The sequence below is a fragment of the Hetaerina americana genome, unplaced genomic scaffold, assembly GCF_022747635.1.
Source record: "Hetaerina americana unplaced genomic scaffold, ioHetAmer1.1.p SCAF_33, whole genome shotgun sequence".
Taxonomy (NCBI): domain Eukaryota; kingdom Metazoa; phylum Arthropoda; class Insecta; order Odonata; family Calopterygidae; genus Hetaerina; species Hetaerina americana.
Window position 1 is genome coordinate 3,934,826 of NW_027286908.1, and position 24,927 is coordinate 3,959,752.

Consider the following 24,927-nt stretch of genomic DNA (forward strand, 5'->3'; position numbering starts at 1 on the left):
GTTCGCCTTTTTTTAATTTTGGTCGAGTGAAATCAAAGATTCCCAAAGCACTTTCACAACAGGAAAAACTTGTCTACCACATCTTATTAAAATTACAATAATCCCTCTGAAGTAGTGTGTTTTTCTAAGGAAATATTATAACTGGTTTTAGTAAAAAATGCAATAAAAAGTACGAGTCCAAAATAAAAATAATAAACAGAGTCCCTTCACATTTTTTTGCTCTATAACCTGGCTAGGGAAGTTTGTAAATGATTCTACTATGTACTAATAGATTAATTGAAGACTTGACTCTCTCCACTGTATCTTTTAATTAAATATAAATATGAATGAATTAACATGGGTAAAATTATACATAAATATTAATTTTCACGCATCAAATTTAATTGAAATCGTCCACGCACAATATTACTCATTATTCATAAAATGACCTCTGTAATTGGCATTGAAAAAAAAACTTTTCAAAAAGATAAAAGATAACATGGATTAATGAAGCTGCGGCAGTCATCGGTGGGCTGCTTCAAGCACAGGTAAACACACAAACACACGTGCAAGGTGATCGTGCACACAGATGTCCTCCAGTGCTCATTACACTCATCCACCGGGGAAAGGATTTGCAGATTAAAGAGGTAGCATCGAGATATGAAGCACATCATTTGATAACATTTACTCTATTTGTAGTCTCTTAGTACACTATTTGAAATGACAGCGGTTAAACAGGGTAAAACTTTCTGTCAAACTTTATCTCTTCTATGGACGAAAAACGGGTTCCTTTCAGGGCTGCCTTAATCCGAGGGAACAAAAAGAAGTCTGCTGGGGCAACGTCAGGACTATAGGAGGGTGGGGTGCAATATTAACACCTAGTGTTTGGCCAGGAACTCATGGACTCGTAGCCCGTGGTGGCAAAAACCTTGGGCACGAGCTTGGCACACACTTTCCTCATCACTAAATTTTCAGTATCAATGCGAAACACAATAGTAGACGACAAGTTCAGTTCATTGGCAACCATCTTGATACTCAATTGTTGGTCAGAGTCCAACAATTGTCGAATATGAGCCACATTGTTGTTGGTTTTGTTGGTTGATGGCTGCCCAGGTCATTGTTCGTCGTGAACCTCTTCCCAGACCTCCTTAAAGGCCCTTAACCACCTTGAAACTTAAAGAGTACGACAGAGTAGCCCCAAAAGCCTCACAAATTATTTTCTTAGTCTCCCTAAGAGGTTTTTTCAGTTTAGCACAAAACTTAGTGATCACATAACATTGCTCAGCCATCCATTCCATTTCTTTCGTGACACGGTTGGTGGGAAGAGGTTTACACTAACTGACGTCCTGCTGCTTCAACACAGCTTGGAGAGCACTTAGACCGGTTTTGTGGCAAAGCTCAATGTCCCTCCCACCTACGTCAAATGGATCGATCCCATTCCAACCAATACGAGCGGTGCGGGAAATTTAATTGCATAACTTTTTGAACGCACACTGAATTTCTTTCACACCAATATGTTTTCACAATCCAAATAAATGCCATGCAATTCCCAAGTGGACGTAGAAAACCTCTGGGATAACAGTGGGATAGCATATTTATACGAATAAAAATAATTTTTAAACTTTTTTACAAATGAATTAGTAGAGCACTTCTAAGTTTTAAAATAATCTCACTCATTTTGAAACCATATCACACCCGGCAGTAGAAAGCTACAGGTATAATGGAAACACAAAAATACAACTTGTGTCCAAAAAGTAACGGAAATACATCCTGTATTTTTTGCATAGTGCAACATTGAGTTCTTACCACAAGGTCAAACAATTAATGAAGAGTACTACTTGTAACTTCAATGCTATTTGAATGAAGCAACATGAAAAAACCACCTGTGTTTGCCGCGAAACAATTCATGGGCTTTTGCACCACCACCACAATAATGCACCCGCTAATCACTCTGTTCACTGCTTGTTGTTTGTTAACCGTTGGCCACAAACAACACCGTAGTAATGATGTCCCAGCCTCCATATTTGCCAGACATGGCCACATAAGTAGTGCGACTTTTATCTTCTGTACCCAAAAATCAAAGAGAACCTTTAAGGACCATGATTTTACATGCGTAGAGGAGATTAAAATGCATTACTGAGAGAGAGCTAAAAGCTATTCCATCCGAACACGTGTTCCAAAAGTGTTTTTGAGGACTGGAGCAGTAGTTTTTAGGGGGGGCGACCAACAACTGAGGTCATTTGCACCAATAGGAATGGGCAGAACAGGATTAAGGGTGGAAAAGAGACCTGTCATCAGAATTGGCCTACTCTTAACGAAAGGTGCCAAGAGGCCCACAGCTTAACGTCCCATTCGATGGATGGCGTACACATTCAACACGCTCTGCACACAGCACAAGTAGGGATTAGGATACCACTGAAAAATATCTTCCACCTCCAGGATTCAAACCCAGGCCCTCTCGGTGGGGAAGCCAGTATTTGGGACCGCAACCACCTCAATCCCCTTGAGGATTGAAAAAAGTGCTGGTGTAAGGGAATAATATCTAATGAGTAGGGACTACTTTGAAGGGGAAAACATTCATATAGAATCTATATTTTGTCGATGAATAAAATTCTTAACAAAAAACTGAAATTCCTGTTATTTGTTGAACACACATCGTTCAACTGTCAACTGAATCATTATTAACTTTTGAAATTCTATTCTTTCCGCACAATGTTAGCCATCACATGAGATTATCTTCGGCTTTTTCCTCTCTCTAATCACTTAAAAATTCAGGCATCACAGTTGGCTAATGGCATATACCTAAATTCTCAATGCCTGAACAGGACGGTTCCTTACTTTCTGGATTATCACTCCAGACTTTTTCCCAATGAATGTGCAATCTTTCTTCTCTATTCTTCTCCCTACTGTTCGGCATATCTGATTGTTATTTTTGTGAATGATTGCCTCATCACTTTGCGAAGCACTGGTATCCAGTCAGTCCAATAGTAGTTGCGTTTCTGCCTAGGCTTGCAAACACAATGGCAAACTGATTTCTTAACTTAAAGGAATAATGTTTTCATGGGGAATACCCAATTCCCATCTCACGTAAATATTTATGTCTTCCAAGATTTCTTGAGGCGAGGTTTGCCAAGTGGCCTGGACCAACCCACAATATTGAAATAGCAAAATTCATTGCGAATGAGACCCATTAATTTCCTTGACTCATAAGGGAAATCATAAGAAATCCATTTAAATTCTCATAAGAAAGAGGACAGCTACATTCTTCCCAGGGCTTGGAAACTATCTGTCCAACCACTATGTGTCCAACAAAAAAAAACTTCTTCGGCCAATCAGAATGCACCTGATCAGTCAGGAAAGTGACCAACCAATCGAGTGATGTTTGTAGGCCAGCCAGAATCTGTAATTGTCATTATATAATTGATACTGTTGTCGCAATTGCACTTTGTACATGTTTCATAATCATGTAATAAAAACCTTTGAATGCGAACCAACCATCAACCGCTTCTGATCAGAATATGCTGACTGTAACAATGGCAAAACTAAAGTCCCAACAAAAAGGACTTTAGTGGAAGCTATCCTAGAAGACATGAACTTTCATTTGCATCATACACCTTTGGGAGCTTTCACAATGAATCCTATTACACATTTCCAAATTGAGTATCAAAATCCCAACTTTTTCACAAATTTATCCTCCCTCCTTTTTTTACCCCAAATTTTTTGAAGAAATTGAACAATTTCAACTAAATCATCATAGCATTCACTTTCTGTTGTTTTGAGGAAAGGAATATGGTTTGTGCAGGGAGTATGTACATGATTTGACATGATTTCACAGGACTAAAAATGGACAGTATACACCAGTATATGTACGGTGTCACAAAAATAAAAAAAATATCTCAGTTGACGTACATTCAACAATACAAAATAATTACTTTACACCATGATGGCCAATAAAAAAATTGAAAAAGGAATACATTCATAGAAAATGTACCAAAAAATATGTACAAAAAGTGTAGGTAAAAAACTAGAAGAGGTTCCAAAACCCAACCAATGCAAATCTATCTTCCGAGGCCATGCATATGTACAAATAATGTCTACATGTCGGGAGCATCAGGTGATGCCAACCCATTCTCACTCTTCTTCTGTCTTTCAACAACCTGAATCAGACCAGCCAAGAGGTCCTCTAGCTGTGTGGCTGCCCTGCATATTTTCTGATTCTCCAACAATTCACCCGGCTCTACACAGAAGAAACCATAAAAAACAACAAAGAAAAATACCTGAATATTCATCACCGAAACATGCAGTATCAAAACAACCCCTTACAAACAAAAATCGAATTAGAATGAGACAACCATCTTCATGTATACATGTAACAAGGATAAAAATCAAGGGGTAACAAGATTTAGTTCGGCATGACTGCATGGAAACAATCCATCCAAAATTAAAAAACCAAATATATGAAGGTTGTACACACTTAAAAAAACCCTTCCCTACTCCTGTTCAACTCCACCCTACACAGAACGTTTCCCTGGATTTCCACCCTCTGTTCCCTGACCCCTACTTGCACCATCCATTCATCCATAAGCAATACCACCCCCTCTGATGTTCCAGTCCTCGTGGTTTCCTCCCTATTCCACCCCCTTCCCATGACTATTCAAGCAGTTGAGTCTACACAAAGCACACTCCACACGACTGCTTCAGGGCAGCGAAATGAGGGAGAAATGAGCAGTACCCTTCACTAAACTCATGGAAACTACAAAGTTGGTGTTTTAATTATGAATGACCTTATGAGATTTTTTTGTACATGTGCAAGTACCCCTTTCCCAGCTCTTTGGTCTAACAATGGATAGAGGAAGTCTTTCAATGACCTACCCACATCATGAACATTAAAATCAGGGTGGGTGGGGTACCATAATCCAATCACAAAATTCTTAGATATCCTCCACCTCAGCTTTTCCCCAGATTTGGACAAAAAATTCCCAGTCTTCAGAGCCATCATGAAATCGAAATACAAAAATGAAAATTTAAGTTGGAAAAATCATTTGCCTAGACTGGGATTCGAACCTGGATCCCTTGATTCCTCAACTGAGTGCTATATAACCAATTAAGCTACCACGGGATGATTTCTTATGCTTGTGACTTTCTAAATCTCTTGAACTGTAGCACAATATGCATAACTGTCTGTACTTTGCAGTCTTTTTTAATAACATCTAGTTCCTTTAAAGACATTAGAAATTAAGAGAGCGTACAGAGGATGGCCAGAGGTGACTGAACTGGCTAAAGCATCCAAGTCCAAATCCCGGTTTAAGATAATTATTTTTCCACAGTGAAATTCTTGTATGTGTGCACACCAGTGACATATCTTCATTAAGAGTAGCTGTTTTAGTATTTCCTAGTTCTTAGGAATGGAAATACCCTGGTTTCACCAAACTTGACTTTACATTATATATTATAAAAATAACAGAAAAAATATTTCATTTATATGGAGGAATTATAGCAATTCAAATGGTCCACTTGAAGTTCTTGTCAAACATTTCCCACACCATTTACAAACAAAGCTGATCTCCACTTCAGCCAACGGTGTGATAAGAGGAAACCCAAAGATTTAAGGCCAACCACAAGGGAAATAAGCTCATGAGACACAGATGCTGATCGGGTAGGAAGAATACAGGAAAGTATCCTACAGAGAGAGGAGCCAAAGAAGTGAGGAGAAGTAAGGAAGGATAGGAGGAATGTGAGACCAAAGAGGGCAGTGATTCCGATGAGGGAGGACATAGTGTCCAGGGAGGGGACGTTTCTTGGTGATCCAGGGTCACCCAAAGTTAAAAGAATTGGTGATTCCATTATGTTTCGTCAGAGGTTGTGGCAAAAGTATCAATGAAGGTGTTCAGTGTTTTCTGAAGATGAGAGTGGAACAATTGGACAGAAAAATAGTTAATACAGCTAGTGAAGGTGATGAAAGTGTTGGCATAATTTACGTACTTTCGAGAATGAAAGCAACCACAAAGTACTGCAAAAGGATGTACTAGGCAATTAAAATAGACATTTCTCATGCTGCAAATCCAAAATTGTTTCCCATGCGTACTATCACTATACGACAAATTTAAAAATTACCATCATGTCGAGAAGAAGATTCAGAGCTGCTGTTCATGCTATGGTCACTTATTTGAGAGAGTATCATGGCATCCAGCTCCCCAAGCACCCAATCCAAGTCCCTTTGTATCTCAACCAAAGGACTTGGCATCTCCTGGAAAAAAAATCCATGGAAGGACAGATGTTAGTCAACAAAACCTCTTATAAAGTCCACTAAGCAAAAGCAAAAAGCAAATGAATAAAAATATGATGGAGAGAATTTGAAGCTGGGAGGTGTTTCACAGTCTTAGTCTACGAGAATATGTACAAGACAGATGTATAGACATACCTCAATACTTTTGCTTCTTGGTAGTTTAATGCTGAACTTATAATAAAATTAACATATAAACCAATCATTAAGAGAGTCAAAATAACTTCTGTAGACAAGTGAAAAATGGTTGAGAGATCACAAAATAAAAGATGGAAAGACAGTTTCATTCGATCTAAAAATACCAGCATCAAGAAATAAAAGGGATATGCATTTCTTATTGCGCTATAAAAGCACAACACACAAAAGTATCAGGCTATAACATAGTTAATTAATCCATCACATTTTTTGTTGGGTTAGTTGTATAGAAAATTCAATAAAGATTCCATCTATGCACATTGGGAATAATGATATATATCACAGTGTAAAAATTTCAATTTTTAATGCATAAATTAATTACCTAGTTTTTTAAATTTTAAATCAGTTTCTTGTTAAGAAGCTCACTTTAGAATTGTTATATTGTAAATAGAACTTTTTATACTGAGAATAACCTGGAATGTCAATATAAGGAGGTTATACAGCAGTACAGGATAATTCTTAATGTTGCAAAGAAAACGTACAATGATGGTAAAATTATTACAGTAAATAATAAAACCAAGGTTGCATGGGAATTAATTAAGAATGCCAAAAGCAGGACTACTTCCTCTGGTACAACCTACCATATTCTAAGGGAACTATGCAGTAGCACATGTTGAACTATACCACTGAATGTTTACTGTGGTTAACTTTATACACATTTATGACACAATATTGGATTTTAGATTTTGTCCAATTTATCCTTTAAATATTCAGAATACAAAAATAAGCCTATATTTAAGTTATTACCACTACTTCTACTTTCAGGAGCTTGTATATTGACCTCAGCTATTACATTTGAAGAGCAAATTAAGTAGCTTCCTATTAAATAGTGTTAATCATGAGCATTTCACAGGGAATACTTAAAATATTTACAATAATTGTATTAGAACCAAAACCCTACAAAAAAAGTACATAGTAAACGGGGATAAAATTATGTAATTGCTTGCTAAAACAGTAAAAAAAGAAAGAGTTAGCTTCTATCTAAAGCAAAACTTAAATGATTTCCACGGCAGAAATATAACTGCAGTATTATTTAACATAACGTACAGCAGTGATATTGTGAATAATTGCAATGCATCAAAATAAGTACATACAATTAGCTCTTGTAAAATGCCTTATATCATACACAATTATACTTAAACAGAGTTCGTAGCAAGATCCAAAGGCAAATAAACAATAAGAATGATTCAACAAATTCAGGTCACCCGACTCAGGCAAGATGTAGTAGAAGTTTGTCATTATAAGACACATTTCGCACTTTTCCTAAGATTTATTGTAATATACAACGTGTTTCAGTTCATTGAACCTCCTCCCCTCCCCCCCTTTCTGCCGCTGTTGCCCCCTGAAAAGTCTCACACCCACCACACTTTCCGCAGCGAACATCCCCCTCTCTCCCCATTTGCCCCATAAATCAGGCACTAATCGTGACAAAAATGTCCCCTTTCCCTCACTCCCCTCTCCCCACCTTACCATCTTGTACCTGAAGATGGTTCGATGAATTGAAACGCGTTGTATATTACAAGAAATCTGTGTAAAAGTGCAAATTTGTTTCTCATAATAAGAATGATATTATTTTTAATAATACAGCAGTGTTATTATTGCGATTAATATTATTGTTGCTATTTTTATTAACATCATAATACATACATTGTTCCTTAAAGGAAAAGGGATAGGGAAATAAGGCTAAATCTTGTTAATATTGTTCATGGCAGCCTCAACCACTAACCAGGTATTGTACCCAGGTCTGGCCTGAGCTGACCTATAAGTAATCATGTTGCTTAAGATTGAACATTAATTTTGACATACCTATACTAGCGAGCCAACACTGAAGGTAGATAGATGCTTTTTGGAAATTTGGGATTTTGTCATTTTGGGTACTTTTCTGGGAACACGTACCTCAGCCACAGCCTTCTGCTTCCTAGGATTCCTCCGATAGAAGTGGCACGGGTGAGCAGGAGATGGCAAGATAGACGAGGAGGGAAAGGTCGGAGAGGCCACCTGAGTCGAACCCACAAAACCCCTCATGCCTCCCCTCCACCTCGCCATGAGAACAGTGCTCAGGTCGTGAGGGAACACCTCCGTCAGCACACTCACCGAAGCGCCGGGCAAAAACCCATTCTCCCCATCAAGTTCAACATCCGAGGGGCTGTTGGATTCCCCCTTGACATCCGACAGAATGACTCCCACACTCTCCTCACTTGAGACCTGAACGCTGGGTGTCTTGGCGCCTGACCTCTGGGCCAATATGGGACTCAGGTCATCCAGTTTCGGAAGGGGACGGGCAATCGAGTAGGCACGATTGTTTGTGGGCATCGGAGTGCTTTCCAGATGGCAGTGCCCCCTCCCTGGAGCAGTGCTCAGGGAGGGTTGGATTTTCTGCAGACATTCCTGAAGAGCAAAGAACAAAATAGAATTGCGTAAAGGAAAAAGTATGGGATAAAAGCTCAATTTCTGAAGTATTTCATGAGGAAAGCACTTTATCATCTCACTATAATATCCTTTTATCAAGTCAGAAATGAATCCAAGTCAAAGAGTCATGTATAAAAAATTCAGCATTTAACCTCAAGGCTAAACCAAATTACAAAGATATATTTCACGTCAACATTACAAATCAATAGTTGTACTTTTATGAACAGTTAGATAAAAATATAATATCTTAAACAGAAGATTACATATCTTGTACACAACTATAAATAAAGACAGAAAAAATATCAAACCCCAATAATCCAGGATAATATATACATACACGTAATATGTACACAGTTCACTCAGAAAACAACATCCAAAAGAATGAATCAACCAACAAAATTCCCACAAACTAAGTTATGTTGAGCCTTAATTGGAGGTGGTTTCCTAAAAGGCTGTGAGGAAAGGGAGTAGTTTTCTTCATAATGGCCACAAATTATTGGAAACATGCTCCGACTTCTGCACAACTGGACGTGGCAACAGTTACCTCAGCAATGCAATTTCTTTAGCCTTAATGTTGAATTTCTTCATACACTTATGGCTAAGTAAATTCGAGTAGTAGTATTCATGGGAGGCGACTGAGAGCTAAGGTCATTTGCAGCATAGGGGATGGACAGGAAAGGATGAAGGGTTGAGAGAAACCCGGCATCAGCATTAGCCTACTCTTAACAAAAGGCACCTACGCGTCAGCAGTTTAACGTCGCATCCGACGGACTGCCTACTCACTCAAATTGCTTTCCACAAAGCGCCTCAAACAGGGGTCTGGATACCACTGAAAAGTATTTGCTGTCTCCAGGATTTGAGCCTGGGCCCCCTCGGTGGGAAGCCTGTACGTTAGCCACCGCACCATCCCAAATCCCAGTAAATTGGAGTGTATGTGCATGGTGCAGATAAAAAAAAACAATTCAGAAGACAGCAGTATGGAGAGATGGGGCAAAATACATGGTTGCCTGACAAATGTGACAATATACCATAGTTATAGGGGGTCTGGTCATTATTGCATTATTTTTTCATGCATGGCAACACATCCTTTAATAAAAAAAACAAAAGAAAATACATACATTTATATGCCATGATGTATTTATGAGGTAAATTTTGAAAACTTTAAAAAGGATCACTAAATACATTTTTCTTGCGGGGGTACCTGGTTACAAAGACAAGTTTTAATTCCATTGTTTTGGGCTCCATTTTTTGTATGGCTATTTCGGGCAAGGCTGCCTTATATTACACAATTTATTTTGCAATATATTTTTCCACTCACAATGTGTACCATGTACTAAGGACTCAATTCAATTTCTTGTTCAATAAATGTACACATTTTTATAATAATATGCAATTTATGCTTTATCAAAATGGAACCACCATCTAGCTTGTAATTTATTTCAAGAGCAATGGCCAGCTTTGGTTTACACTGAAGTTTGGGACATATGTTACTCAACATACATGGATTTATGATCATACGGGCTCAATAGCTTCCACAACCCCTGCTAAAATCAGGGTGACCAGTACTCAACTACCAGGAATTTCCTTGCATCATCCAGAGAATAGTTAGAAGTTTACGTTCTGGGGGGGATTGAGATGGTGCGGGGGCTATCGTACTGATTTCCCACCCAGAGGGGCCAGGGTTCAAATCCCGGCGATGTTGAATATTTTTCAGAGGTATGTTGATCCCTACTTGAGGTGCTTTGCGGAGGGCACTTTGAGTGAGTACGCCATCCGTTGGATAGGGCATTAAGCTGCGGACCCCTTGGAGCCTTTCATAAAGAGTAGGCTAATGCCGATGCCGGGTTTCTCTCCACCCTTCATCCTTTCCTGTCCATTCCCTATGGCGCAAATGACCTCAGCAGTCGGTCGCCTCCCCTAAATGCTACTACTACTACGTTTTGGGCAAATACTGGACACTGTTGACAATCATTTGTTTTTAAAAATGTGTTTAACAATTATTTGAAAGGTTAACATTTTATTTTTTTTAAAAGTGCTAACAATTATTGACTACAGGTGTCAGAAATCACAAATAATGGTTCTTTAATCTCCTAATGATTTTTGGATACTTAACATAATATCCAGTTGTGGGACAAAGTAGATATGAAGAGGTGAACAACACCATGGAATACAAGCATAAGAATGCAATTGATGGCAAGGCCGGTGCCAATGAAGTTGAATTCAAAATTGATCATTCTCCTCTATCAACAGGAAGCCTCTCACATGCTCAAGAAACTTACAAGCATAAGCATCATTTCCAGGCAACTTCATGGCCAAAGAACAAAATGAAATATTTCTTCTGTGTACCAAAAATCACAAATCCGACAATTATCCCTAGCCTCAATATGTGCAATCGTAATGCACCGTCTCTCAGTCGGAGAGTCAAGCACAGCAAGGGCTGCAAAGAAGAACGTACTCGTAGAAACCTAGGCACAAATTAGTAGATTCTCTTGAGGGCATCTCAAAATGATAGATGAGCAATGAAAGATCTGGTGCTTTCCCAGCGTATTAGTTGGGTCAAGCTATGGAGCCATTGACCCTGTAGAAGACCCGAGAAGAATTCACCCAACTGATAGATGAGCAATTTTCCAACTTAAAATGTGTCAAACACTTATTTTGCCAGAACATTCACCAAATTCCCTGAGTTTCTAGGGTTTTCTCAGTTGCTGGATACTCTGTACAATGTTTTACAATTTGAAATTGAAATCAGTCTCGACCACATCTCTCTTAATACAAGGGCATGGTGAAAGGTTCTCTATTTGGCATTGAAAGACTGCTATTTTTAGGTCAAAAATGCACTTATTTATTTACGTACTTCCCTTTTGGGTCACTTCACCTTGTCCAATGTTTTTCCTGGGAGTAGATTCCATTTGATGGAAGCACGACTCTAGAAGGTCAACATAATACCAATCTATGGCTACCTTAACATATATTTACATTGGAGTCGAAACGTTTCCCAATCACATATTCATTTAGAGGTGGGAAAAGGTGGGGGTCAGAGGGTTCCAAATGTAATGGTTAGGGCAGAGGTTGGAAACAATTCATTCTTTAAATCCCTGTTTCCCTATTGCCACCTTTGTGGGCAAGTACATTGTTCAGGAAAAATATGATTTTCTTCTTTTGCAATCCAGGCCTCTTCTCATGTATTTTTTCATCCAGTTGCTCCCGAAGACTTACTTAAAATTCACTGGTTATTTTTTTACTCATTTTGCAAGGTAATCAATGAATATGATACTAAGAAACAGTTATTGGCTTCCAACCACTGCTTTGACTGCTGTTTAGTTTCTGGCATGTAGGGGTGGACCCAAGTCTGATTCAGAGTAACACATTGAAGCACAAAATCTAATCGATTCTTCCAAAAATTATCCAAACATTGCTAAAAAGTTTGTTCTTAGTCAGTATTCAACAAATATGCAAGAGCCATCACCCCTGAAACTTACTCATGCTTAGTTGATCATGTAAAATGTACTGTACTCTTTCTTATCTTACGTCTTCACTGTCATTTAATTTGAGTATGTGTAGATGTATTCTTAATTTATACATGTATATGTATGTATGTAAGGGTGTATATGTGCGTAATTATGTATGTCTTTATGTACGTGTATGCATGCATGTATGTATGTTTATGTGTGTTTATATGTGTGTGTGGATATGTATGTATATGTGTAGGTATGTGTATGCATATATGTATGTATGTGTGTGTATGTGTATGTATGTTTGTGTGTATATACATATATATATACTTTTTTCTTTTCGATGTGCAAATCTGTGCTAAATGAATTTATGTCTCTCTTTATGTATTTATGTGTACATATGAATGTAACTATAAGTTTAAAGCCTAATATAATATGTATACGACGATGGGTTAAATGGAAGAAGGGACCATTTGGTCTCAATTTCGCCCAAATAAAGGCTATCTATCTATCTAACTATGGGGTCAGCTATTTCATATACCTTTAATTGTCTTTCATGAGGACTGTCTTCCAGATAAATTTGCCCACATTAAATTTTTTGCTGCCCATTACTTTAACGTTGAAAATGAAAGAGCAAACTCCTTATAAACCTTCCCCAACTTTGGATGAATATCCAATAGAGATACACAGTCAAAAATAAAGACTATTATGATGGCACAACACACCAGTTTATCCATTTGAATGAAACACACACACTACATCTACTTTGAAAAGCCACGTAAACAATACCATAAATGATACAGTTTCAGACGTAACATGGTGGAAATCCTTCTTGATGAAAGGAGACACTGCTTTTCCACATAGAATTTTTTTATTATGACCTAGGTTTGGTTGCAGTGTAACACCTGAAGATGTCACGCTGTAACAAAACCTAGGTCGTAATAAAAAATTCTACATGGAAAAGCAAAGCATCTTCTTTCATGATAACCAATACTATCACATTGCTCAAGTAGCAACTTGAATTAAATTGTTGAGAAACATGCACCAGCAAAAGGAAACCAAAATTTCACAGACATTAGCATTTCTGTGCAAGGCCTAGCTCGCCGTCTTAGGACAAGAAATGCATTTGAAACTCACCTGCAGGGCCTTGAGCCTCTTCACTTGCTCCTCCAACTGCACCCTTGTACCCTGCAATTGCATGCACACCATCTCCTCGGAGCCGTCCTCACCCTCCCTCCCCTCAGAGCTGCCGAGGCACAACATGCCCAGGAGGCCGGCCGCATTCCCACTACCCCTGCCCCCCCTCAACCACAGGCCCTCGATCTGCTCCCCCAGGTCGCGGTGCCCCTCCTCCAAGTGGCCAATGATGCTACTCAATTCCTCTCGGGGATACCTCGGAGGGAGAGGCAAGGCGTTGCGGATGGCAACATTGCATTTCCTATTGAAGTCTCCTGGAGATAGAGAGGGATAGAGAGGCTAAGATTTGCATAAAAAGTATTGGTCAAAACTTTTCCCTGACATGTGCATGAAGTGCTGAATTCGGGACCATCATTTAAGTGTGTGCATGATCGCAGATGGTATTGGCATTGATAAGATGAGAGTGAACACAACATTATCACTGAAAATTTGGCAATTCAAATGCTCTATGCTAAAATCATTGTGCCGAAGGTCTTGATGGATGACCAGGAGCAGAGTTGAGCGTCAGCTTGCAAATACATGAAATGGCATCACGACGATTTCCCAACCACCTTACAGTCCCCACTTGGCACCAACAGATTATTTCCTATTCCCAAAAGTGAAATTCTTCCTTAAAGGACACCACCCTGGGGCCCTAAGTGCCATCAAAGAAGCTTGAACGCACACCCTTAAGGACCTTCTGCCAACCAGGGAGCCTTCGAGTCGTGAAAAAGCCCCTGACAAAAGTGTGTCGACACTCAAGGGATGTACTTTGAAAAATTTTGAGGCATTGTAGCAATATCTGCAATAAACTTACTCTCCCAAAACTTTTCTTGATACTTTTTATACAAACCATATACATGGTAATAATAACACTCATTTCTTTAGCACAGACAAACAGGTTACCCCTAATACATGTTATTCAATAAAGCTAAAACCACAGTAATCAACTCTTTGAGGCCTACTTGATAAGTGAGGGTAAAGCTCAGCAGAAGGCACAAAATCCATTATGCCAATATTTGAACTAAAGCAGGAAATAGGGGCCGAAGGAAATGGGAATTAGATAGTACAACAAATGACCCAAGAGTAAATGGGAGGTCCCATAAGTACCCGGCCTGACCTTGAGATGGTGGTAGTTGTTTGAAAAATATCCATGTATTAGAAAGTACACAATCTGGAAAGCATATGTTTCAAGTTTGAAGATGCCACGTTGTTTAGTACTTGTTTGGCAGCCATCAATAGTGAATGTTTGAAAAATTCAAAATTCACAATACTTTTTGAACAGGCCTCATATTTGCAAATTAAAGGCACTACAATGGGCACATGTATGGCTCCTACATACGCCAATCTTTATATGGGTAAACTTGAACATACCTTTCTCCAACAACAAACCCTTAAATAACTCTTCTGGGCCCGCTATATTGATGACATTTTCCTCCTTTAGTCCCACGGACACAAAACTTTATCCTCCTACATTTCCTCTCTCAAGTCCTACTTCTGGGTATCTTTCACTTCATCTATATCTGATTTGAACATTACTTTCCTAGATATCGACATTCACCTCCAGAACTATACGTTTAACACCTCAGTCCACATTAAATTGACCAACAACCAACAATACCTCCATTTCAATAGCTGCCACCCAACACATACAAAACGCCCCATCCCCTCCTCACTCTCACTCCGTGGCTTCCGTCTCTGAAACAACTACCCCACCCAACAGAAATGCACGGACCAGCTACATACCTATCTCAGAAAATGGGGGAACCCTAAAATACTACTGAACAGATATTTTCTCAAACCATCAACCCAATACACTCCTCTCTCCAAACCATACCGCCCAAAATGCCCAAATCTTACCCACCACTTTCTTACCCGGAACCCACAAAATTAAACACACCAACCATGAACTCTTCCCAATTATCAATAGCAGTCAGTTCACATCACTTTTATTTCCACAATGTCCCTCTGTTTTGCTTAAACACCCATCGAACTTGCGAGACATCTTCAAGTCCATAAAACCACCTGCGAGTACCTCTGTCTCTTCCGCGCCCCTATCTGTACCATGCAACCGCCCACGCTGCAAATGCCGCCATCTTCTAAGATCCTCTCCCTCCCTTCTTACCAACTTCCAGCCCGACACCACCTGCACCTCAAAAACATTATATACCGCCTCTCCTGTAACTTCTGCCCTGCCTTCTACGTGGGCGAATGCACGACCACACTTCCCCTCTGCATGAATAACCACCGATATTCCACCAAATCTCCCACCTTTCTTAATTATCCCATCCCTACTCACACTGCTTCCCACACCCAATCCTTCAATGACTGCTTCTCTATTTTGGTGATTGAAACCCTTCCCAAATCTGAAAGTAGCATAGAGGTGAGAACCCATGAGATGGCGCACATCTGGGTGCTCCAGCCATTTAAACCGCCTGGGCTGAATCAGGCCCACTGAATCCATCCAATAGCCATCTACATATCCCCCTCCTACCCCTTGTTCATTTCCTATTGGTCCCTTACCTCTCCTTTCCTCACCCTTTCTCCAAACATGTCCTCTCTGCTCTTCCCCGAGAACGTCATTCTGATGACGACGGTCGTGCCGTGGAAGCGTCAAAACTAGATATGTGAGTGTCCTTTCTTTGTGTTTCTTTGTTTTGAAAATCTAGATCTGTTTTTCTCCAAAAAAAATCCCTTCTGGGGATCATTTAAAAAATAGGCGTTACCTTTGGTCTCTCCTGGAGTCATCTCCAATTCCTGGAGCAGAAGTTGCGTTTCCCCTACGCAATCCTCAGCATCGGCATCTGTTCCTCCAATCTGCTCATTGTCCACATACGTCACAGATCGCCTCTCCAAAATCGAACCATCGTGCTTGCTCCTCGCAATCCGAAAGCGACTGCTTTTCACTTTGTTCTTCAGAGTCTTGACAAATGCCTGCCGATCCTCCCTGCTAGTTGTCTTTGGAATAATAAGTGATATACTGCATAAGATCCAAAAAATAATTCAATTCGCCCAACAACATATATATACTTCACCATTACACAAGGCACTGTCACAAACTGAATAACCCTCAATGTCAAAAAAATACAACAAAACTATAATTGCACATTAGATTACCATAACTTAAAAATATATTAAAATCTTTTATCATTAAGAATTGTTTTAATGATCCAAACGAATATTTTTTGTCAAGGTATGACCAGCTGCAATTTTATTAAACCCACTTCTCAATTATATGCATGTTTTTTGATTTGAGTGACATATCTTATATTTTACCATTGTAAAATAACAAGATGAAATAAATAAATAAATAAAAACTTCAAATTGATTTAACTTCACAAACTTTTTAGGACAAAATAGAATGATGAAAGAGAGTTACTATGTTTGAGTTTACTTTTTCTTAGATAAGATTGTTGAATGAAATATTGTATCATTGTTTGGGTTTGCACAATGAGGACCCTAATTAATGCTTCCAACATTTTACTTTGCCAGAAATTATGCAACAACTCCAATCCAAACTGTATTACTTAAATTATGTTTGTCAAGCAAGTAAATGGGTAGCTGTGACCAAGTCAACAACTTACTGGCAAACAGTACTCGTACATTGGATGCACAAGCTTGTGCTTTCCATTTGTTTTTCCGTGCAGAAAACAGTCTTGACACTGGTCATGCATTAGGCAACTGAGGCACCGGAATCTCAGCCCAACGATTGGGGAAGCCTTGCACAGAATACAGCGGACACCATGATGTTTGACTGCAAGAGAGTTATTAAATGCATGTTAAGGAACTGCTTCTCATTATTTTTTGCGTTCTCAATTCATTGAAAAAGCTAAAAATCTCATTCAATTTGCTCTGATAAAAATATGATTACCATATCTATTCAAAGTGAGAATTTCTTATAAAAATGCAATAAAGTCATAGTTACCCCTATTTTTTGTTAATAATAAACCATGAGCATTGTATAAATTGTTTTTATTATTTTCCTAATCAATCTATTGTGCCTCAATGTGTGTCCAATCCATCTATTTCTTCTTTGCCGTAGAGTTCTCCATATGGTCCTATCCACTTCTGCGCCTCTACATACTTCCTCGTTTGTTAGTTTGTCTGTGTGTTTAATCTTTAACATTCTCCTCCAGCACCATGTTTCAAAGGCTTCTATTCTTCGCTGGTACACTTTTCAGATGTTCCAAGTCTCGGAGCCATATAGTGCCATGCTCCAAACAAAAGTTGATGAATTGCTTCCTTGTTTCCAGTCTTAGGTTCTTTGAACATAACAATTGCCTCTTCTTCATGAATGCGTTCTTAGCTTGGGCTATTCTTTGCTTGATGTTGGTCAACCTTCTTCGATCCAAAGCCATGCTGCTGCCCAGGATTCAACTTGCTCTAGTTTCAACCCTGCAATTGTGATATCTGCATTCAGCTTCTCTCTTCCACACACAAGGATTTTAGCTTTCTTCTTGTCGATATTATATTCCCCCAGTACTCGGTCCATGGCACTTAGAGTTGCTTGCAAGTCCTCTCGCATTTCCACCACTACTGCGATGTCATCTGCAAACCGGAGCATGTTGTTTTCTTCTCCATTTACCTCGACTCCTTTGACACCCAATTCTTGTGTTTCCTTTATTGCCTCTTCCAGGTATACATTGAATATTGCTGGCGAGAGGTTGCATCCTTGTCTTACTGCTTTGTTTTTTTGGCTTCTGTTTTTCATCCATTTTTCGTATGCATTGTTGTAACCTGATCCTTGTGGAGGTTATCTCCACAAGGATCAGGTTACAACAAAGGTCAGTTGTAATCTAATCCAAGTGCGTATATTTGTTTATGTATATATTATACATATATTATATATTTATTTACATATGCATTAGTGACTCGTTGTACCCTGATGAAGGTGGTTTGAACCACCGAAACATAGAAGTTTGTGGTTTTTTTTTGTTTAATCTTTTTATTTTTCTTAAAACTATAATGAAATGCATGAGCAAATAGGTGAACAATATTTAGGGAGACATAATTCTTTTCACACATTTACCCCACATACCTGATTCAGCTGCCATCATTCTGTGCAGTGTCGTGAGCCATATGAACAACCGTGGACCAGAATCCAACCATTTCAGGAATTCTTCTTCAGAAACCCCTTGATCAACTCCCTGAAAGATTATTACAAGAGAGATACAAAACTGCCATTAAGAGAAATATCCTAATATGTAAGCTCTTACTCATATCTCTACTGTCATATTTTATGTTTTAGTGTATTTATTTTTTTTATTTATTTTTATTTATTTATTTATTTGCCTGAGGATCTGGGTACATTCATGTTCCAAGATATACGGCACGTCAAAGATCTTAACATAAAATACAATACATTGTTACATATTCAGAAACTCATCAATAGTGTAGAATAAGTGTCGCATGAAAAATTCCCTCACTTTGAATTTAAAGGTTGACATTTTTTCTATGCTCTTGATAACCAGAGGAAGGTTATTATATAATAAGAGTCCCATGTTATGGGGGGAAAAAGTAGACTTGCAAGTTCTGATGAAGTTCACATGTAGATGACTGCAGGTCCTGGTATAATGATTGTGAATACTATTGTTAGTGGTATATAATGAGATATGGCGTTTAGCATAAACAATAGCACTTAGCATGTACACACAGGGAAGAGGGAGAATACAAAGTTTTTTGAATAGGGGGCGACATGGAGCTCTGAGGGGTTCATTGCACATTATTCTTAGTATCCTCTTTTGGATTTTAAATACAACATGAGCACAGGGTAATGGGCCCCAAAAAAGAATACTAAAAATTATGTGGGCATAAAACTCACCATAATAGATAGACATAAGCACTTCATTATTTACAGTTTGCCTGATAGAACATACCAAATAGCACGCTGAACAGAGTTTTCGGCGTAATCTAGAAATATGGCTTTCCCAGTTTAGTCTACTATCCAGGGTAACACCAAGGAAGGAGGCATTATCACTCCTTGGAATAATCACATTGTCAAAAGAGACGGAAATATCTGTCAGAGGCTTATTTTTATTTACAAAGTATATTAAATTTGTTTTTTCCTTATTAATATGAAGAAAATTACGATCACACCACTCTTGCAAAAGGTGGATAATATTGTTAGCACTTGATACGAGGCCGTTGATTGAAGAGGCAGACACTAAGACATTTGTGTCATCGGCATACAGGAGGGGAAGTGTATTAGGTACAGAATTAAGCATCCTTGGGAGGTCATTTATGTATATGAGAAAAAACACTGGGCCAAGAACAGATCCCTGGGGAACCCCGCAGGATATTGTTTTTGCAGGCGATACATGGGATATTCCATCTTTCGTAACACTTACACTCTGTTGTCTGTTGTTTAGATAAGATTTAATCCAATTATATGGAGTACCTCTTATGCCAGATTCTTGAAGTTTCAGCAATAACATATGGTGATTGACACAATCAAAGGCCTTGGAGAAATCAAATAATAAAACAAGAGATTCCAGTTTATTGTCTAGGTCAGACAATATTTTGTTTATACAATGGTAGGTAGCAGTGGTAGTAGACATGGATTTTCTAAATCCATGCTGGTAGGTTGATAACAGTTTGTGCGATTCCAGGTACGATATTAATTGAGAATAAAACACTAATTCAAAAATTTTACTGAATTGATTGAGTATAGATATTGGACGATAAGAACTCATGTGCTGTTTATTTCCTTTACCTTTATAAAGGGGGATGACTTTGGTGCTTTTAAGAGATGATGGAAACTGACCAAGCCTAAGAGATTCATTGACTAAGAATAATAGAGGGGGTTTAATGACATCAAAGGATTTTTTAATGATGATAAAAGGAATGCCATCTGGACCAGAGGTGTACTTATTTCCCATTTTGTTTAAGATATTAGTTAATTCAATGTCAGAGCATGGGCGGAGAAATAGGGAATTACATTGGCTTGATGTTTGTCTATGAAAGCTTTGTTTAGTCACGTTGGGTGACTGGTGAGAAGTGAAAAAGTCATTAAAAGCCATGGCAATAGCAGAACTGTCCTCAAGTTCGTTACCTTGAGAGTCCAGTAACCTGAGATTGGGGGTTAATGATATACGAAATTTTGACTCCTTGATAATTTTCCATATTTCTTTTGATCTATTTCCAGCATTAAATATTCTACGATCATTAAAAGTTCTTTTTGCATTACGGAGAAGACATTTGTAATTCTTTCTCATTGCCTTATATTCGAGAGGTTCTATAGGCATCGATCTGTTTTTGTAATGGAGAGCCATGTTTTTCATGACTCTGGATGCATACTGGATTTCATCAGTGACCCATGACTTTCTGCCCTTAGACAAAGACGAATTTTTAATTTTAACGGGTAATACAGGAAAACAAAAATCAAAATAGGATAAATATGTTGAGTAAAAACAATTAAAACCATCTTCAAAGGAGCTCATGGAGTAAACATTGGTACAATCATGACACATAAGCAAATTGCAGAAAGCATTTACATTCTCATCAGAGAACTTTCTCCTGTAGCTTGTTGTAACCTTGTCAGAGGCATTAATGCAGAATGTGGAGAGTAATGGATAGTGGTCAGAGATATGGGATATTATAACCTCGGTTTTCACGAGTCGATAATCAATATTTGTAAAAATATTATCAATGGCCGATGCAGAAGTAGAGCTGACCCTGGTGGGTTTGTCAGTAGTTACATTTAAGTTATACAGGGAAAGAACATCTAATAGTTCAGATTTTTCTTTGGTGCCACGAAGGAGGTCACAATTAAAGTCACCAGTGACAACCAGGAGGGGTTTATCAACTGAGTTATAAACATTGTTCAGCATGCTGGAAAATTTATCAATAAACACATTGAAATTACCACAGGGAGAGCGATATATAGTTAAGATAAAAAAACTGATATCACAGAAGTGGACAATAGTCACACTGGATTCGAAAACCTGTAACAGGTAATTGCGTCACATAGCCTAAAAATGTATTTTTATTCATCAATCCCTATAAAATGAATAAATATGTGCATACATAAATACCATAAATAGCTATAAATATTATAAAAAGTTTGAATAACTACTCTTATGTATTAGCTTTCCCCTAGTTCAATCCAATTTGTCAATTATGCAATTACTTTAAACATGCAGTATGTACTTTTTTATGTCTCCTCAGCTAGGTATTGTATGGCGAGAAATATACATTGAAAAATACCAAATATACAGCCACTTAAGTTTGAACGTTTTCCCCTGCCCTGTAGGTCAAGTCATTTGTTCTGAATTCATTTATATTTTAAGAATAATCCATAATTACCTCTATAATTTGTAAGGCACTTAAAAATCTACAGGAATTTATTCAATGCATATTTCATAGCTGCTTGAATCACAAATTCTTACACTGAAGGATATACACACGACCAATACCAAACCAAACCACAGTACATAATTTAACAGTAGATTGGTCTGACAGATGAGGGAAGAGCTCATCCATTACATACATACTAAGCCCGCTGGCATGGGAAATTCAAATATAAGGGTATTAAGGGTTCCTTTCCCTGAGCCAATAATTGTTTCCCAGGAAGATCTGATACCCTAAAAATCACACAGCTTGGGTAAAACTGAGGGTGCACAGAGAGGCTTGCCAGGGAATCAAATCTACGCCCTCTATTAGTCCAATGCTCTACCCACTGGACTACCACACGCCACAGCCAATACCATGAATATTCATTTCTCAAATTATGTAAGTTATTTGGCCATTTAAATTTTGAATCTGGGCACAAGTAGGGCAGTATGTATTCTGTGGTCTCACCTGCTCCATACAGGAATACAAAGTGCCAGGAACAAACTGCAGACCAAAGGCTCTCGATTCTTTCAGAAATACTCCAATAAACGTTGACAATGCATAAAAGAGGCTGCTCAAACGTGACCTATTGGCTATGCCTCCATTTCCTCCGCTGACCTAAAACATAATAATCATGTGTTATAGCATATGAGTATTTGCAATTCTTCCAGCAAGTAAAAATTAACAATTTCAAAATTTCCCAACATGAAAATCAATATATATTTTGATATATTTATTATTATTTTTAAACAAAGAAGAGTCAAATTTTAGTAATTACTAGTAGTAGTTTTGAGGGGAGGTGACCGACAGCCGAGGTCATTTGCGCCATAGGGGATGGACAGGAAAGGATGAAGGGTAGAGAGAAACCCGGCTTCGGCATTAGCCTACTCTTTAAGAAAGGCGCCAAGGGGTCCGCAGTTTAACTTCCCATCCGACGGATGGCTTACTCACTCAAAGTGCCCTCCACAAAGCACCTCAAGTAGGGATTGAGATACCTCTGAAAAATATTCAACATCGCTGGGATTTGAACCCAGGTCCTCTGGGTGGGAAGCCAGTATGATAGCCCCTGCACCATCTCCATCCCCTTCAGTAATTACTTCCATGAATTCTTCCGTGAATTGGAAATATTGTGTCTAAGGAGGATGATGATGGAGACCTTAGGGAAGTGGGTTTGGATAGGGATGGAGGAATTAATTGTGCTAAGAGAATGATGGAAAGACAAAATAGGATATAAGATAGCCGAGGTGAAATATAGGAATTTTGTGGGGAGAATTGAAAATGGCACCACAGCCGTAATCCTATCAAATGCATTAAGCTTAAAACATCATCCAAATTATACCCCAACATAGACTGGAATAAAAGAGAAATCTCTTATCACTACTTTCAGGAAATGAGCAAATATTATTGAACTGAGAGCTTATTGAATCATAATAAAAATCTCAGAGTCTAAAGCCAATTCACAGTTTAACACTTGCGATCATAGATGATTTGAAATATCTCCAGTCCACAGTTCACTACTTCTGGGAGTAAATTGAGAATCTTCCCCAAGCCTATGGAAGTAACCAAATTTAAAATTTACTGAAGAGAACATGAATATTTAATATTGGTCTCTAATGTTTTCAAATTCATGTTTTACAGTAGCTAACATAATATTTAACTAAGAGTGTTGTACGTTGAAGATTTTATTGTTTGCCCTCCATATTTATTTGGTTTTCTCAAGAAGGGATCTGAGACATAGAGAAGGAAGAAATCAGTTCTGCCATCATTAATGAAGGTGCACTGTTAATAATTCACTCAAAGATAACCTTCTATTAATGTTTAATCTGATTTTCATACCTGCAAAAACAAAAACCGATAACACTCCATTAATTTGTCTTGGGCCCACTTTTCACGACCTTTTGGTCTATGAACAAAAATTGCAGAGTCTGTCAATCCACAGCTAAGAATTGCCATGAGGACCTTCACCTCCATTACCTTAACACAGCCTTTACGCTTCCTATTTTGCGATATAAACAAAAATAATTAGTTTGGTGCATACAAACGGTCAACTTACATAATTGTTTTCAATGGAATAAAACGCTCAAATGTGAATCATCTAGCTCCAACGAAAACAAATTTAATTACAATGATTAAAAATTCATCAGGTGCATTCTGCTGAGGAACAAAAAGTAAGAAGCAATTTCAATGTAGAATCACTGGAAATGATTTGTGATACAAAAAGGGAATCTTACAAGTCGAAAGTGTTCAATATAAGATTGAGGGCCAATTCAGTGGCTACATTCTGGTCAAACTGCTTGCCATTCATAGCTTGTACTTCCGTCTTTGCCACAAAAAATATATCGGAAAGAATGGCCTCAAGATGCCCACATTCAATGGATGAGGTGTTCTCATTAGCTGTAAGTCCATGTTGCTCAAAGACGCCAGCCACCACACTTGAACGGACGTGGTCAACTAGATGTGGAGATAATTGGTACATATTTCGACTATTATCAGTGTTTCTAAGAGCTGTTCCAAAATAAATTTGTAACATCTGAATTCGTGCATACATATCCTGAAATATACCACACATTTCGTGAAAAAAGTCTACTTACAATGGAGTATTTTTTGTATGACTCTTATCTTTGCCGCAGTCCGGTACGCAGAGTATTTGATAGAGTCACAGATTGAAAGATGCTCAGTTACGATGGAAAATAACGGATGGTCCCAATGTGTCATTTTATCCCTATGGCTGAAAACCGAATGGCAATCATTAAAAATTCAAATAATTTCATCATTCACACTCCCACATTACAAGATGACAACTAACTCGACGTAATATGGTACTCCCAAATCGTTCTCCGCCCTCTCCCAGTTTTCAGGGAGTTTTTCATCCATATCAAGTAATTCCAGTGGACACATTCACAAAAGATGAGTTGCAGCCCGCTATAGTTTCACTATTCTTCGAATATTTCATGAAAATAATCAGTAAGTAAGACATACACACACATAACGGAAAAGTACTAATTGGAATTCAGCAATTCAAAAACATTTCAAAATTGAAAATAACAGTTGACTGGTGCGGAAGTTACGACAGTAGCGCCCGTAGCGCCGCAAGAATCCTTT

General features: G+C 38.3%; 1 protein-coding gene across 1 annotated transcript; it reads right to left on the reverse strand.

Moving 5' to 3' along the window:
- Positions 1-4,047: 4,047 nt before the first annotated feature.
- Positions 4,048-24,515, reverse strand: LOC139691382 (dystrophin-like). The gene is made up of 11 exons (XM_071589182.1): positions 24,417-24,515; positions 24,057-24,276; positions 23,662-23,821; positions 22,294-22,443; positions 18,533-18,641; positions 17,079-17,248; positions 16,221-16,452; positions 13,456-13,769; positions 8,354-8,845; positions 6,094-6,226; positions 4,048-4,216 (listed from the first exon to the last, which is right to left on the reverse strand). The coding sequence occupies exons 2-11, from the start codon at positions 24,128-24,130 to the stop codon at positions 4,074-4,076; spliced, it is 1,977 nt and encodes a 658-aa protein (XP_071445283.1). The 5' UTR covers positions 24,131-24,276; positions 24,417-24,515; the 3' UTR covers positions 4,048-4,073.
- Between the last annotated feature and the right edge of the window lie 412 nt (positions 24,516-24,927).